The sequence below is a fragment of the Carcharodon carcharias genome, chromosome 8 (assembly GCF_017639515.1).
Source record: "Carcharodon carcharias isolate sCarCar2 chromosome 8, sCarCar2.pri, whole genome shotgun sequence".
Classification (NCBI taxonomy): domain Eukaryota; kingdom Metazoa; phylum Chordata; class Chondrichthyes; order Lamniformes; family Lamnidae; genus Carcharodon; species Carcharodon carcharias.
Window position 1 is genome coordinate 157,222,082 of NC_054474.1, and position 17,429 is coordinate 157,239,510.

The following is a 17,429-nucleotide window of genomic DNA, read 5'->3' on the forward strand; positions in this document are numbered from 1 at the left end:
TGTCTCTGATGCAGCCTGTTTTGATCTAAACACAGAATCAGTGACCACTCATAGATTGTGGTATCTTGTGCTTAATCTTGGCTGCGGTGAGCTGCCAGATTTTGATGTGGCCGATGTCTGATGCCAACTGGAAACAGCTGGCCTCTGCTTCCGGGCAATAGCTAGAAATAGTTGAGAATTTAAACGGCCTGAGTTTAAAAAAGACTTTACAGCCTATCTCAGTCTGTTCTCCCAGCACATTGTACCAACAATGAGAAACCGGCACTGTGACTGCTGTGTGGTGATATGGCACATGTTCTTTTAAAATGTCTTTTTGACTTCACTAGAAACACTGAAGAATAACATTTCTATACCGCCTTTCACAAGCTCAGGATGCCACAATGTGCTTTATCACTAAAAAGTAGTTTATTTGAAGTGTAATCGCAGTTGTAATCTAGGAAGTACAGCAGCCAATTTGTGCACAGCAAGCTCCCACAAATGGCAAAGGAACGATGACCAGATAATCTGCTTTTAGGTGTTAGTTGAGGGATAAATTATTAGCACTAAAAAATAAAAGTGCCATAGAATCATTTTTGTCCACTTAAGAGAGCAGACAACATCTCATCTTAAAGAACTCTGACTTAGGGGAGATGACAGCATAGTGGTAATGTCACTGGGCTAGTAAAAGAGAGGCCCAGGCTAATGTTCTGGGGACGTGGGTTCAAATCTGACCATTGCAGCCAGTGAAATTTAAATGCAATTAATAAAATCTGGAGTTGGAAGCTAGTCTCAGTAATGGTGACCATGAAACTATCATTGATTTTTGTAAAAAAACCCATCTGGTTCACCAAAGCCCCTTTAGGGAAGGAAGTCTGCCACCCTTACCTGGTCTGGCCTACACATGACTCCAGATCCACAGCACCGTGGTTGGCTTTCAAATGGCCTAGGAAGTCACTCAGTTCAAGGGTAATTAGGGATGGGCAACAAATGCTGGCCTTGCCAGTGACATCCACGTCCCATGAAAGAATAAAATTTAATTCCCTCGGGTTACGTGCTCAAGTCTCTGGAGTGGGGCTTGAACCCACAAACATCTGGCTCAAAATGAGAGGGCTGCCATCCAAACACAGCTCATATGGCCAGAGCACTGGGGATTGTGCGGTGCAGCAGAGTTCCAGCTATCTCTCAGCTCTGGACTAGGTTGGAGGGCTCAGCTTGCTGCTTGGATAAGAGCCTCAAGTGGATGGGTCACTGTGTTTGGGATCACTGTGTTTTGAGTGGATATCCAAGGCAACAGATATATTGGTAAAGCCACAGAGGCATAAGCAAGGGCTGGGTTGGAAATGGGAATTCACTTGTACCTTCCTTTGAGAGATTGGGGCCTTGCCTGATTTCATACATTCAGGGCACAGCCTCTACTCAATCCCCACCTCAAAGGACACCAGCCGGCAAGATAAACTCTTACGAGGGCATACACTCCTTCTCCCCATCCCCACTCCTGTCTGCAAATTCCTTCAGTTCCTCCTCCGTGTTCATCTCTTTGCCCTTGTAAAACGCTGAGATATTCTTTGATGCGAGGAGGGCTATAGACATGTAAGTTTTCTTCAAGAATGTTTCTGGGGCAGTGTCGAGGGAGGGTTAGTCAATGTTTCCGTTTGAGGTATCCTATTTTCTGTGACTGATCTTCAGCAGCCACAGGTTCGTTTCCTTTAACCCGCACCTGACCTCTGAATATTTGATGCTGAGACTGGGTGGAATAACCAAAAATAAATGTTCCACGCCTTAGCACTGATGCCCCTCGCCACAAGGAACCCAAAGTGTCAGCTGAGGTTCGCTTGTCTCAGATTCACTCTGAGTCAGAAGGTCATGGGCTCAAGTCAAGCTGATATTTCAATGTGGTGCTGAGGGACTGTGGTTAAACTTATCATCAAAACTCTTTTAAAAGACATATGATTAAGAATGAGGATTGTGAATTGTGTTCACTGTGAACACAAGATCATTTCTGAATATTGTTAATCAGGACTGAATATTTTTAATGCTAGATAACCTTTTGGATAGAGATGGATTATTTTTTGGGATGCGTCTCAGAAATAATTTGCTGAAATCAAACCTCTTAAACCTTCTAGATTTGGAGGTTAAGATAGTAACCATGAGCTGGTGGCTCAGCTGTTAGTATAAACAGTGGGCTGGATAATTGTTCTGTGCAGGAGTGGCCAGAACAAAAGTATTGGACAGAGTTCACCTCACAGTTAAACAATTAACTTCCTTTTAAATCACTCCTGTTCCTATCTGTTGATTTCAGAGAGGAATTAAGAGTCTGTCTCAAGCCGATTACAGTTTGTCAACAGATAATATTGTGCTCTTTCCGGAACAGAATACTTATTGTACTAACAATCAAAAGCTTACAGCCTGAGATAAAGACGAATTTCAGACCCATGCCAGTTTAATTTTGGGCCTATCTTGTTAGGGCTCCATTACCTCCCTTCTAAAATGGTACAGTCTCGGTCCATATGGCTGACTGCCACACTCCTCTGAGCCACAAACGATGCTGTTTGAGCAATGATACTGCAGATTACTTTCCACTCTCCAGTTTGATACTGAACCACAGAAGCCTGAACTAAATTTGTGATTCATTTTGTTCATAGTTTCCTCCATGTGTTGAATGAGTAGATTTTGGCTGCCAGTTGTGTCGCTACATATATGGCCTTGCTGCCTTAGGCCTGTGTAGGTGAAAGCATTTCCTTGCTGACACTAGCTGTCTCGGCAGATCTGCCTGGTGCAAAGGTGGTTGAAGGGAGGTCTGAGAGAGATGTACAAGATTATGAGAGGGTTTGGACAAGGTAGATCAAAGTAAAGCTGTTCCCATTAGCTGATTGTACAAGGATCAGGGGACACGGATTTAAGGTTTTGGGCAAGAGCTGCAGCAGGGGATGCGAGGGAGAACATTTTTATGCAGCGAGTGTATGATCTGGAACTCGCTGCCAATGGGGGCGGAGGAATTGGAGAGGGTGAATGATTTAAAAGGAATTGGCTGGACTGTTGAGGGGAATAAACTTACAAGGCAACAGGGATTGAGTGGAGGAATGGGACCCACTGCATTGTTCCACAGTGAGCTGCCATAGACAAGATAAGCTGAATGGCCTCCATCTGTGCCATAATGTCTCTATGACTTCTATACATGGATAATAGTCATGTGAGTGAGGCCCTGGAGGGTTGCCAATGGCCATAGTACCATACATACAGCGAAAAAAAACTCTTTCAGGCAAGGCAGAGAGGATATGGGGGAGGGGAAGAATGTATTTCTATACTTGAGCGAATTGCCCAGGTTTCCGTTATCATTTTTATCTGATCCACCTAGAATCGTAGCAAGGATCCCAAAGAAATGAATGGAATTAGGCTGGACTTAATGTTTGCAGCATCTTTGACCTTTGCTGTGCCTTCCTAATCAATGTTTTCTTCCAGTAGAACCAGGAGTTGCTCCTTATCGTCGCTATGACCGCTTGCCCCCAATCCAGGCCCAATTTTCAATTGAAAGTGACTCAGATATGACAGAATCTTCTGGACTGATTCAAGAATATGATGTGTTCGACCCAACCAAAACAAGGCCGTGCATTATTTTTGTCATTGGTAAGCCTCCCCTCGGTTTCTGCGTTATTCTAGCTCATTAACTCTCCTATTGAGGTGCCTGATCCTGTGTTAAGTTAGTCCATTGTTATTTCCTCTACTACCCTGCCTGGGAAATTGAGCAGCTCTATGCTAACTCTGACCTGCCCAGCGTACTGTTAGTTGCTTCACCAAATTAGGTGCTCTCTGGACGAAGCATGGATGTGGCTTTGTGGTAGCACTCTTGCTTCGGAGTCAGAAGGATGTGGGGTCAACTCACACACCAACAACCTGTGCACAGAAACTAGGCTGACAATTCAGTGCGGTGCTGAGAGGGTGCTGCATTGTTGGAGGTGTTGCCTTTAAGATGAGATGTTAAACCAAGGCTGGTCTGATTTCTCTAGTGGGAGCTTTGGTGTTATTTGAAGAGCTATGAGCTCTCCTTGGTCTGCTACCTATTATTTATCCCTCAATCAACACCTAAAACAGATTATTGGGATATTTATTTAATTGCTGTTTGTGGCAGCTCGTTGTGCACAAATTGGCAGCTGTGTTTCCTACATTTACAATAGTGATTTCAAAAGCATTGGCATTGGTGGAGGAATTCAAATCAAAGCAGTTCACTAGGTGACTAAGACACCCGCCTGACACACAGCCTCCAGCTGCCTGGGTGAGAATCGTTATCCTTTTTAAACATAGGCATCATGATGTTAGGAGGAAAGCAATGATATCTTGAGGAACCAAGGAGACACAATACCAAGTGTTTCCTAAGCAATAGTTACGCAGTTTAATCCTGGATGTGATTGACAGTAGAATCTAATCCCTGCAGTAAAATGTGAGCAGGTAGTGCGATTGATCCAGAGTAGGGACAATTGGGGGAAAGCCAATTTCAATGGGGTAAGAACCCATCTGGGCTGAATAAATTGGAGTCAAAGGTTAGCATGAAAAACGGTAACTGAACAATGGGCTACCTTCAAAGGATAGGTATTTTGGGCACAGTCAAGATATATTCCCTTGAAAGAGAAAGATAGGGCAAATAAACCCAGAGCTCCCTGGATGACAAAAGAGAAAGAAATTAAGGTAAAGAAGAAAAATTGTGCTTATGACAGATAGAAAACGTAATTGAGAACTAGAATGTAGAAGATTCAAAGGGAAGGTGAAAAAGGAAATAGAAGCAAGGAAGGAGTATGAAAAGAGACTGGCAACTAATATAGAAGGGAATCCCAAATCTTCTATCGGCCTATAAATAATAAAATGATGTAAAAGGAAGAGTAGGGCCTGTTAGGATCAGACCCCCAAGTTTTTAGTAAGATTCAGCTGGGGACCAATAATGTTTAAAATAGACAAAATTTGAGTTTCAATACGTTTGCTCAGTCACTAAAGCCATGAGATTCTATGGCTTTTGAACAAACAAAAATGAACGTTACTATATAAGATCAGCAAGATAAAACAATTTGCAACCTCTGTTTTATACTCTAACATATGAGTTACATGTGAATTAATAGGCAAACTGTGGTTAAAGATGCCACACTGCACAATAAGTGGCAAATGCGACCAAGACAGAGTCCACGGATTTCTCAACTACACACCCAGACATCAGTAATACAGCGAATCAACCAATCTACTAAAAATCCATATTTCTCGTGAGAGATTCCAAACTCTACCTTTGAAGAACGCGCCTTGGAATTCTTTCCAAATGTTGCTCCAACACGGGCGGCATCAACCACTGCCCACCTCCCAAGACTCTTTCCTGATTGCATTTGCCATTTAGAATGCAGTGTGATGTGTTTTTCCCCCCCACCCCCCCCACCCCAACACTTTTGCTACATATAATGTGAATGCACCTTGACCTGTTTGCATCGTTCTGCCACATTACACCTGAGCTGTTTTGAATGCTGCCTCTCTGCAGGTGGTCCTGGGAGTGGGAAAGGAACGCAAAGTGCCAAGATGGCCAGGCAATACGGATTTGAGTCCATTTCAGTGGGAGAGATCTTACGTCGACAGATGCTGCACCATGCGACCAGCGACCGGAAGTGGGAGCTCATCGCACAGATCATTGCCAATGGGGAATTGGCACCTCCAGTAAGCAAACTGAAACAATACAAATCCAAGCAAAATCTTTACAAAGGAGGCTGGGTGTTGCAGCAGGAAAGGGAATTGGTTCCAATGATGATTGTGTAGTAGTACAGAACTTGAGTATTGCTGAAAAGAGAGACATGCTGTCGAAGCTTTTCATCTTGCACTCATCAGAACAGATGCAAGAATGCCAAAGTGTAGAGAGAGTAACAATTTATTCTGCATGAGAAAAGGGTACTGATTGGTTGGCAAGTTGACTCTGGTCAAGGTGTTACCATGGAGAATGCACCAGGGAACTATTGTTTCCCCACACTTTTGTTTGCTTCAAAAAAGACACGATGCCTGGATATGTTCCTTTTGCCAAATACGCTAAGAATTACACCATAATTAATTTAAGATTATCAATTGGTTTTGTAATGTGGCTCACTTATGCTTGCTAGAAGCTAAATATATTCATATGCAGGGATCTGTCCTCTACAGGCAAAAGAAATATGTCCAGGCATTGTGGCTTTCTTGAATTAAGCTAAAGCACTGGGGGAGCAATAGTTCTCTGGTGCATTCTCGATGGCAACACCTCGACCAATCAGAGTCGACTTGCTAGCCAATCAGCATCCTTTTTTCATGCAGTATAAATTGTTGCTCCCTTTGAAATTTGGTATTCTTGTGCCTGTCCTGATGAGTGCAAGGTGAAAAGGTTTGACAGCATGTCTCTTTTTTTCAGCAATACTCAAATGATTGTTTCATTATTGATCTGAAGGTGGGTTTATTTCGTTATAGTCAATTTAGCACTTCTGCAGGACAAAGAATGAGTAATTCAAAGAGTAATTTATTCTCAAATATGAGATTCAAAGAACAGAAATACTTGCGTTTCTATAGTGCCGCTTATGACCTCAAGGTGTCCCAAAGTGCTTTACAGCCACTGAAGTAGTTTTGAAGGACAGTTACTATTTTAATATGGGGAAATGCGACAGCCAACTTGCAGACAGCAAGCTCCCACAGCGACCAGATAATAACCAAGTCATCTCTGTTTTAAGTGATGTTGGTTGAGGGATAAATATCGGCCAGGACGCCAGGATGAACTCTTCCTGTTTTTCTTCAAAACATTGTCACTGGTTCCTTTAAGTTAACCGAGAGGGCAGACGGGGTCTCGGTCTAAAGCCTCTTCCAAAATAAGGCACCTCCAACAGTGCTGCTGTCCCCCAGCACTGCACTGGCGTGTCAGCCTAGATTTTGTGCTCAGGTATCTCGAGTGGGACTTGAATCCACAATCCTCTGACTCAGAGCTGAGAGTGATGCTTACTGATTAAAATCGTAGATAAGTAAGAGTTTAGTTTTCCAAATGTGAGGTACTTCACTTTTTTTGAGCATCTGAAGCACTGTTGTTTTGAGATTGCACTTGAACAGGTTTGTTCTCCTACCTTAGTGGGACAGTTCATATCCATGGAACTTAGCATGTGACTTAGTCCCAAGATGGGGCAGTATCATTGAAAATCTGGCACTGGCCAACTTGCAGAAGTGGCTGAATGCAAGTGCATGGGATACCTGGGTTGGAAATGCTGAAAGCCAAGGCATGAGAACCACTTCTCCATTCCACTGCTCCCTCCCACCAACACCCCCACCCCTCCAAACCCCACCAGAGAGGTGCCAAATGCCCTAAAATGTGACTTTCCTCATTTTCTCTTAGGAAACGGCTATTGAGGAGCTAAAGCATCAGTTTATGAAGCACCAGGATGCAAAAGGCTTCATCGTAGATGGATTTCCCAAGGAGATCAGCCAGGCCTTCACATTTGAAGAACAGGTGAGGGCTCTCAGTGCTTTCCTCTGGCCTGCAGACTAGAACCTTGTACACAACAAATTGAACTGAAGCGTGAAACAGAATGCAAATACATCTATCACTAAAGGTTGTGCCGCAGGTTAGCAAGCAAGGCCATAAAAAAAGCAAGCCAAGCCCTAGAGAGATAAAATGGAAAAGTAGGGAGGTTATGCTAAACCTATATCGAACCTTGGTTAGACCACACTTAGAGTACAGTGTGCAGTTCTAGTCACCATATTATAAAAAGCATATAGAGGCACTGGAGAGGGTGCAGAGAAAATTTATAAGGACGATACCAGAAATGCATGGGTATACATATCAGGAAAGGATTGATGAATTGAGTCCCTTTTTCTTGTAAAAAGAAGACTGAGGGCTGACTTAATAGAGGTCTTTCAAATTATGCAACGTTTTGATACAGTTGATACAGAGAGAATGTTTCCGCTTGAGGGGAAGAGAATAACTAGAGGCGATCAGTATAAAATAGTCACCAAGAGATCCAACAGGGAATTCAGAAGAAATGTCTTTATGCAAAGGGTGGTGAGAATGTGGAGCTTGCTACCACAGGGAGTGATTGAAGTGAATAGTGTAGATGCAACGAAGAGGAAGTTAGACAATCATTTAAGAGAGACGGGAATAGAGGATTATAATAATAGATTCGGAGGAGGAAAGATCGGAGGACGCTCAAGTGGAGCGTAAAGACCAGAAGGACTGGCTGGATGAATGGCCTGCTTTAGTGCCGTGTATCATATATTATGGTGGAGCACAGGATGGGAGGCCACTTCACTATAGTGTGGCGAGGGATGACTCCCTGGAATTGGCCACTGAGCCAATATTGTATGACTTGTAATATGGTCAACCAAATAGTGACATTGGCCAAGAGCTGGAAGGGGGCCGACTTGCAGCTGTCTCGGTAGCAGAGGTACAGGATCCAAGTGGGTTGTAGACAATTGTGGTGAAAGCTGAGAGGGAATGAACGTCTCCGTTGAAACCACAGCTCTTAACCAGGAATGAGTGGAGCAGTAGTAACTCTGTGTGTGGCTGAATTTTCACTGGGATCTTTTTCTGATTATCTGCATGTAGTTTCTGTGGAAGAGGGACGGAAGCCAAGGAGAAGTGGGATAAGCAGCAATTTTCTGCGCATTCCACAGCATTTTTGTCAAAGTTTTGGTGGACAAACAGGAGAACCCCTTTCTCCCTCTACAATTCAGCCCTTGTACATCAGTGCAGGGGCATTGTTTGGAGGCAAGTGCGACATGATGCTTCAGCAGTGATTTCTCCTGCATTGGTGGGCTCCTGATCTCAGCCAGGCCATCAAGCAGTGACTCTGGACAGGCATGGAGGCCTGCAAAGGTTGATTGATCCATAGCACCATAGAAAAGTTACAGCACAGAAGGAGGCCATTCGGCCCATCTTGTCCATGCCAGCCCGAGGACACTCAGGTGCCCTTTCTAATCTCACCTCCCTGCACCCAGCCAATAGCCCTGCAGCTTACAGCACTTAAGGTGCAGATCCAGGTACTTTTTAAAAGAGTTTAGAGTTTCTGCCTCTACCACCAACTTGGGCAACGAATTCCAGACATCCACTACCCTCTGTGTAAAAAAAAAAGTTCTTCCTCATGTCCCCCCTATACCTTCTGCCACTTATCTTGAATTTATGTCCCCTGGTTCTAGAATTCTCCATCAAGGGAAACAATTTTATCCTGTCCACTCTATCTATTCCCCTCATAATTTTGTACACCTCAGTCAAGTCACCTCTCACCCTTCTTCGTTCCAGGGAAAATAACCCCAACCTATCCAATCTCTCCTTGGAGCTACACTTTTCTAACCCTGGCAACATTCTTGTAAACCTCCTCTGCACTCTCTCCTGAGCTATTACATCCTTCCTGTAATGTGATGACCAGAATTGCACACGATCCCTAAGTGAATTGGCAACTAATTCTGGATCGATGACTTCCACAACATCATGGGGCAGACTTTTGACTTTATTGGGCAGGAGTGGCGAGCGGGCCCAGGAGCAGGCGTGAAACAGGCTGCCACCCGCGATCGGGCCCCGACCAGCCAGTGTGAAAGGTGCGCTCAGACCCTCAGACCCTCAGACCGAAGCGTGGAAGTCAGCGCATGCGCTCCGGCGTGCTCCAGTGAAAGCTCCCTGAAGGCACAGAGCTGCCTCGGGGAGCTGAAGATTTCTAACATTTAAAAAAAAAATAACGATTTCCAAAAATAAGGAAAACGCCCCCCTCGTGTGACTCTGCCACATGAGCAGGTACATGTTTAAAAAGTCAGTTTTAAAATTTTTTTATTGTTTTTTTTTTTATTTACGGCCCGAAACCTCATCACGGTTGAGGTTTTGATAATAATGCAAAGGCCACCTGGCCTATTTGCCCACCTGCCAACTGAATGGTTGGACGGGAAGTGAAAAATTCAATTGAATTATTTGATTAAGGGCCTTAATAGGCCTCTTAATTGTCGAAGGGCGCGCTGCCACCTCTCACGCGCGCCCTCCAAGCGAAATATGGCCTGAGTGGGCAGTGATGCTGGGATGCTCGCCAGGTGTCATCGCGCACGATTTCACTCCTGTTCGGGGTCGGGGCACCCCCGCCTGCCCGTGGGATGTAAACTTCTGCCCCATGTTACCCACCACAGCATGTCCTGCACCTCAACAGAAATCCCTTCTTTCCTTTGCCTGCCTCGCCAGCTGAGGCTGTCAGTTCTGGAGAATTGGTATCTTCTTGCACCTTGGCGCTCAGTTGCAGCAGCAAGTACTCCCAGGCCAGCTTTAGTGCAGGTTAGATGGGAAACAGCACTCACTCTGCACTCTAAACTTAACTTCACCACTTCATCGATCTCCTCCTTTTTCAGGAACCTACCCCCACATCCAAAACTCCAGTTGCTTGTATCTGCTCCTGCAATACGTCCCACTTACCCTCACTGACCTACACTGGTTCTCTGTCCCCCACCTTATTGAATTTAATCCTTATCTTCAAACTCCTCCATTGTCCCAAGCTCGCTTTACTTCCACATCCTCCTCCCAACCATTTGTTCTCTCTTGCCACCTCTGACCCCACTCCCCCGCCCTCCCACCGTTGGTGGCAGTGTGTAGCTGTGTGCTCTCTGGCATTTCCTCCCTTAACCTCCTTGCTTCTTCACTTTCTCAACCTTAAAAGCTTTTTAGTTCCTGCTCCCTTCTCCCTTGACATGGGAGATTTTGTGTGGTAATGGTGTTATAGAAATACTAATGTGGTGAAACTGGACTTAGATGGGCATGGCAAATCTGTTGCAATCACTTTGGCTGCCCATAATACAACACTCCTCACACCCAGTGCTATCAAAGTCTGAAAGACTGCATTTTAGACAGGATGTTTAAGCAGAGACGCTGCGACTCCACTGTTCCGTGTCCCTGCTATGCCCATTTTCACATTCTAGTTGTTTTCCCAAGGAAGCTAGAAGATTGGTCCCCGACAGCGTCTGAAGAAAATGTTCCCCCTGTCCCACATCAGTCATCCAGAGACCTTTCAGTGTCTGTCTCATTGTAAAGTGATGTTGTGCTGTGGATTTACAGTCATCAAGCAGAATGGGTGGGTTCAGGCAGTCACCCAAGCCTAGTTGGCTAGAACCTACACATTTGTCAGCAGACAGCACTGACATGTTCAACTAGATATAAACCAGATTCTTGAGCTAAAGCATCATTGACCTGATCCATCGGCCAACTTTCAACACACAGGGACTGTTAACAATTTGATTTTGTATTCCATTGTCTGAAAGACACTGTTGCATTTTCCTTACACCCATCACAGTGTCAACTGTCTTGTCATTATTTCCACCAGTCAGCCAGGTTGGGCGATCTCTGAGCTCTGCCTTTCCTTCAAGAGTTGAATCCTTTGCCTTTTTTTTTGGTGCACGCTTGTTACAGATTGGTTCCCCAGACTTGGTGCTGCTGCTTGCATGTTCCAATCACCGGTTACGTCAGCGCCTGGAGAAGCGAGCAGTGCAGCAGGGCAGGCCCGATGACAATAGTCACGCCATTGAACGGAGGGTAGAAAACTTCAAACAGAACATCAACTTGATTGTGAAGTATTACCAGGAGAAGGAGCTCATTGTTCGGGTAAAGTTGTTATGGATAACTGCACACTGTGCATTTTTCTTTTGCATTCTTCAACATTCTTTTGTTTGCAGCTCGCCCAAAGTTTATTATCCTCTGTCAGATGTTCAGACATAAACTAAACCCTCTCTAAAGCTTAACTCCTTTTTCGAACAGTCAATGTAGATCATTATTTCAATGTTGGCTTGACGCAGTCTTCCCTTTGAGGTGGGAGGTCACGGATTCAAGCTCCTCTCCAGAGACTTGATTATATAGTCTAAACTGACACTTCAGTGCAGCATAGAGAGAGTGCTGCACTGTCAGAGGTGCTGTCTCTCATTAAAACAAGGCCCTCTCAGGTGGATGTCAAAGATCCCATGGAACTATATTGAAGAAGAGCAGGAGAGTTCTGCCTGGTGTCCTGGCCAATAAGTATCTCTTCATCCACGTCACAAAAACAGATGATCTGGTTATCATTACATTGCTGATTGTGGGAGCTTGCTGTGCACAAATTAGCCGCCATGTCACCTATATTACAACACTGACGACAGTTCAAAAGTAATTGGTTTCAAAGATCTTTGGAATGTCTTTGAGATTGTGAAAGGTGCTATAAAAATACAAGTTATTTCCATCTTTCAGAGGTGAGTACATTGTCCAGGTAATTAACCTCCAGCATCTGCAGCATTTTGGGGGAAAGAGTTCCAGATTTACTTTACCCTATGTTTTTCTTTATTATTCCATGGGATGCGGACATCACTGACAAGCCCAGCATTAGTTGCCTGTCCCCTAATTACCCTTGAACTGAGTGGCTTGTTAGACCATTGCAGAGGGCAGTTAAGGGTCAGCCACATTGCTGTGGGCCTGGAATCACATGTAGGCCAGACCAGGTAAGGATAGCAGATTTCCTTCCCTAAAGGACATTAGTGAACCAGATGGGCTTTTATGACAATTGATAATGTTTTCATGGTCACCACTACTGAGACTAGCTTTATATTCCAGATCTCTGTGAAATGAATTTAAATTCTACCAGCTGCCGTGGTGAGATTTGAACCCACGTCCCCAGACCATTAGCCTGGGTCTCTGGATTACTAGTCCAGTGACATTATCGTTAGGCTATTGCTCCTCAAAAGTGTGAAGATGTGCTCCCTGATTTCAGCCCTGAATGACCTGGCTCTAATTTTAAGGTTTTGTCCCCATGTTCTGTACAGCTCATCTCTCTCAGCATAGTTGTTAGTGCAGGGACATCCTGCGCCCTCAGGAGCTGCCTCGCACCCCGACAGCGTTGGCCATGTATGGGGAAGGCAGAGATTTTGGTCTCTTGGAAGGCATCTGGAACCTCCTAGTGGGAGCCTAGGACAATCTCTGAACAAAATTGTGTCCATGCTGTTTGAGTCCAAATAGAAGTCTGAACTGTGCCTTTTTGAGTGGGAGGGAGTTTAAATTATTCTGTGCTAATGGTTTCGCCTGAATGAAAAGTAACGGCTCAATGCCATCGTGCTCGGTGTAAAAGTCTAATGCAATATTGCCGCCTTTAATGGGGCATATTAGGCTGTGATATCAAACAGCAGCACTGCCCACTTCACCGTTCTGCAGATAACAAGCAGAGTTTTGTTTTTCCCCTCAAGCAGATCCTTACCTCAATGATTTTATTACAGTTTGGATCCATATCCCTGATGGTCCAAGCTAATATCTCAGCCTTGCAGTGGGGGTTAGGAGAATGCCTGAGCTGAGAGCACAGCATGCAGTCCAATTGGCCAAGTGGAGGTGGGGCGGAGGTGGGTGGGGTTTCGGATAGCCAATGAGCATACTACACACTGGCCATCCAAGTGGTGGCCAGCACTCTCTGGCACTCACCTCTAGCAGATCCACCACAGTCAGCGTCCATTTGTAAGAAGGAAGGTTGAGGGGAAATTTGATAGGAGGTGAAGGAGATTATACCAGGCTTAGATAATGTAGACAAATAAACCCTATTCCCACTCGCTGATCATACAAGAACTAGGGGGACTCAGATTTAACTTTTTAGCCAAGAGATGCAGGGGAGAATGTGTGGAGGAACACTTATGCACAGCGAGTGGTAATGACCTGGAACTTGATGCCCATAAGTGTGGTGGAAGCAGAGATGATCGATGAGCATGCGAGGGGAATAAACTTGCAGACGACTAGCACAGAGCGAAGGAAATGGGACTGACTGGATTTCTTTAAGGAGACCTGGCATGGACTTGATGGGCCGAGTAGCCTTCTCCTGTGACATAATGACTCTATGACACAGCTGGACCAGTCCTGTTGGCAGCGGGCAACATGACTGACACGAGCGGACAATATGGCAAGAAGGCCAAAAATCGGTTTCATGCTGTCGTGAAACCAGTGTGCGAGCGTCCGCTCTGCCCGTTGTGGCGGGTGACGTTTCCCGCCGTCCAATGTCAGGAACTTAGTTTTAATGTATTTGCATCTCGTTGTTGTGCCCTCATTGCCAGAATCAGCCCACCTCCCATCAAATTTACTGCTCATGTCGGCGTGACTTCAGAACGATCTGCTTCACAGCTGCCTCTAAAAGGCGTGCACTGGCAACCTGAATTATGGGTGGAACTCAGAGGTGAGTGCATACAACCTAGCACAGCGCTCACCGGCATCGCCCAGTCAGGAAAGTGGAGTTAAGGCCACTATCAGATCAACCATGATCTTACTGAATGGTAGAGCAGGCTTAAAGGGCCAAATGCCTACTCCTGCTCCTATTTCTTATGTTCTTATTTAGAGCACAGCACCCCAATGTGTAGATGTTTAGATAGAGAACTAGCTATCACTAGTCAAATCCATGGCTTCTGGTACTTTTTTTGCTATGGGAAATTTCCAACCTTGTCCAAGGAAGACACATTGTCCACTGCTTCAGTGACCTGAGCAAGTATTAGTTGGCTTTTTTGAGATTTATATACATACAAATTAGGATCAGGAGTAGGCCATTCGGCCCCTCAGCCTGCTCTGCCATTCAATAAGATCATGGCTAATCTGATTGTGGCCTCAACTCCAATTTCCTGTCCACCCCCTGTACCCTTTGACCCCCTTATCAATTAAGAAACTCTGTAACTCGGCCTTAAAAAATTCAATGACCCTAAATTTTTTTATTTATATATATATATATATATATGTGAAAGGTCAAAGTCCATAGTGTAAGGCAGCACCAAAAGGTGAACACAGACCAAAAGAGAAGCTGAGGAATTGGGAAGCAGCAATGACGTGAAGCCAAGCTTGGGGCTAACCAGCAAGAGGAAGAAAAGGTTGAGAGATGTAAGGAGTTCCACTTTTGAGGTTGTGAGAAGGAGTGCATTAGAGTCAGAGGCTATCTATCATCTGACCCTGTTGCAGTTAATAAATTGTCTAAATTACACAAAATGCTACAAAACTAACCCCCAAAGCCTGTCCACCATCTACAAGGCACAAGTCAGGAGTGTGATGGAATACTGTCTCCACTCACCCAGATGAGTGCAGCTCCAACAACACTCAAGAAGCTTGACACCATCCAGGACAAAGCAGTCTGCTTGATTGGCACCCCATCCACAAACATTCACTCCCTCCACCACCGACGCAGAGTAGCAGCAGTGTGTATCATCTACAAGATGCACTGAAGCAACTCGCAAGGCTTCTTTAACAGCACCTTCCAAACCCACGACCTCTACCGTTGAGAAGGAAAGGGGCAGCAGATGTATGGAAACAACCACTTCCTGCAAGCCAAACCACACACCATCCTGACTTTGACCTATATTGCTTCACTCTCCCTGGGTCAGCTGGCTAGATAGCTAGCATGTGGATCAGGTTAGTGCCAACAGCACGGGGTTCTATCTCTGTTCCAGCTGAGATAAATTCAGGACCTGCCTCATCGCCCTGCCCGTAGTCAAGATCAAAGCACTTTATTGTGGTTCGGCAAATAATTGCCAAGGGCCTGACTTCAGGTAGAGAACTCAAGAAGAAGTGCCTGATTTGTTTGCTTGAGTTTTAGCACTCTTCCAAATAAATGCAGTTTTTAAAAATGTTTTATTTAAATTTACCCAGGCTTTTGAAGGTTCAATTTTTCCCCTCTGTTCCCCCATTCCAGTGGTTTCCTCCTGTTTTTCAAAGCTTGAAAATTGGATCTAAAGATAAAGCATTTTTCCCAAAAATCGGTAATAAAAACCAACTCTAAACGAGTAAGGCTAGGCACTAGCCAGCACTATCCCATGCCGAGATTAATGGAGAGAAAGTCATAGGCTGGGATTGAGTCATTCAGAGATACTTTGAAATGTGCCTGGAGCACAGTTATGGAATTTTTACTTATGTGGATACCACAGAAGTGTGCCGTCTCCAGAATTAACGCCCAGCAGTAGTCAGGCCCTCCAGGAAGAGGCAGGAGTTAAAATACAGCAAGAAACACACCATCACCTCCAAGTTCCTCCAAGACTTGGAGCTACATAGCCATTCCCTCACTGTCGATGGGTCAAAATCCTGGAACACTCTCCCTAACAGCACTGTGGATGTACTGAAGTGGTTCAAGAAGGCGGCTCATCACCGCCTGCTCAAGGGCAATTAAGGATGGGAAATAAGTGCGAGCCTAGTCATCGATGTCTCATTGACGAAAGAATAAAAAGGCCCAAAAGTTGCTGAGACTCACTACAAGACCATGAGGCTTTCCAGAAAGCAAGAATGACTGCCGAAAGAAGAGTTATTGTTGTTTGCAAAATGGTGGAGGAGATGAACAGATTAGATAGAGACGAAAACTCCAGCCCCAGCTCCAGCCAGCCGAACATATCTTAGAACATATTGTTCCAGTCTTCTGTCAGATTTCTGCATGAATCATCCAATTAGCATAACGCACAACAGCAACCTACCTTCAAACCTTAGAAGTGTTCACCTCATTGACATTTTTTTGTCTCACCTCCTCTCTCGTCCTTGGGAAGAATCATTCACCCTTTGTCGCATCAGATGATTGTGTAAGTTCGGACTCTGGTTGCTAAGGGACAGAAGGTAGCTTTCAGGCTATGATTCAAGGACAGACAATGCCAGGAATCGATTAGCTGATTTTAATCTATTGAACTTGGAGGCTGCAATAGCACTGCACAGAAAAACAGTGGTGGGAGTTGCCTCCTTATATGGCAGCCCTTCATCTCACTTTGATGGACAGTGTTGAGACATAATGACCCATCACACCTTTCTCACCACCCCACACGCAACTCAAAAAATTCCATTAAGCAGTGAAAAGAAAGAACTTGCATTTATATAGCATCTTTCACAACCTCAGAGCATCCCAAAGCAATTTTCAGCCAGTTAAGCATTTATTGAAGTATATTGGCTGTTGTAACGTAGAGAGCAACGAAGAAGATATAAGGTGGGATTACCAGGAGCTTGGTTGAAAAGTGGGTTTTAACAGGGAGAGGGAGATGCTCAGGAAAGCAGCTTGGGCCAGAAACATAGACAGATGACCACCAGGAAACACAGCAGTCGATTTGCACAATCTGCAAGATGATAACTGACTGGATAATCTGATTTAGATGTTGGTTCAAAGATAAATAGTTGCCAAGTTTCTACTGTTCTTTGAATACTACAATGGGGTCGTTTATATTCACCTGAGAGGTCAGATAATGGCTGGATTTAACATCTCATCATCCAAAAGACAGAGCATCCAACAGTGAGGCACAGTAGTGCACTGGAGTGTCAACCTAGAATTTACACTTAGGCTTCTGGAGTGGGACTTGAAGCTACAACATTTTGAGACAAAGTCAAGAGTGTTACCCACTGAGCCATGGCTAACATCTAGTGGAATGTACTTATAGCAACTCAAACCAGAATCATACGCCAACCCCATGTCCTAGGAGCAGCAAGACCCAACAATCGCCCAGGACCAATGAGTCCACTCCCG

General features: G+C 44.8%; 1 protein-coding gene across 2 annotated transcripts in view; it reads left to right on the forward strand.

The window, feature by feature from the left end:
• The window catches only part of LOC121280973 (adenylate kinase isoenzyme 1-like), a 151,411-nt gene that overhangs the window by 28,898 nt on the left and 105,084 nt on the right, over positions 1 to 17,429 (forward strand). The window contains exons 3-6 of one of the 2 annotated variants that reach the window (XM_041193465.1): positions 3,439 to 3,603; positions 5,489 to 5,661; positions 7,340 to 7,453; positions 11,378 to 11,569. In XM_041193465.1, coding sequence (XP_041049399.1) covers positions 3,439 to 3,603; positions 5,489 to 5,661; positions 7,340 to 7,453; positions 11,378 to 11,569 — 644 coding nt within the window. The remainder of the gene's footprint in view (positions 1 to 3,438; positions 3,604 to 5,488; positions 5,662 to 7,339; positions 7,454 to 11,377; positions 11,570 to 17,429) is intronic. The other variant, XM_041193466.1, reaches the window with a different exon arrangement.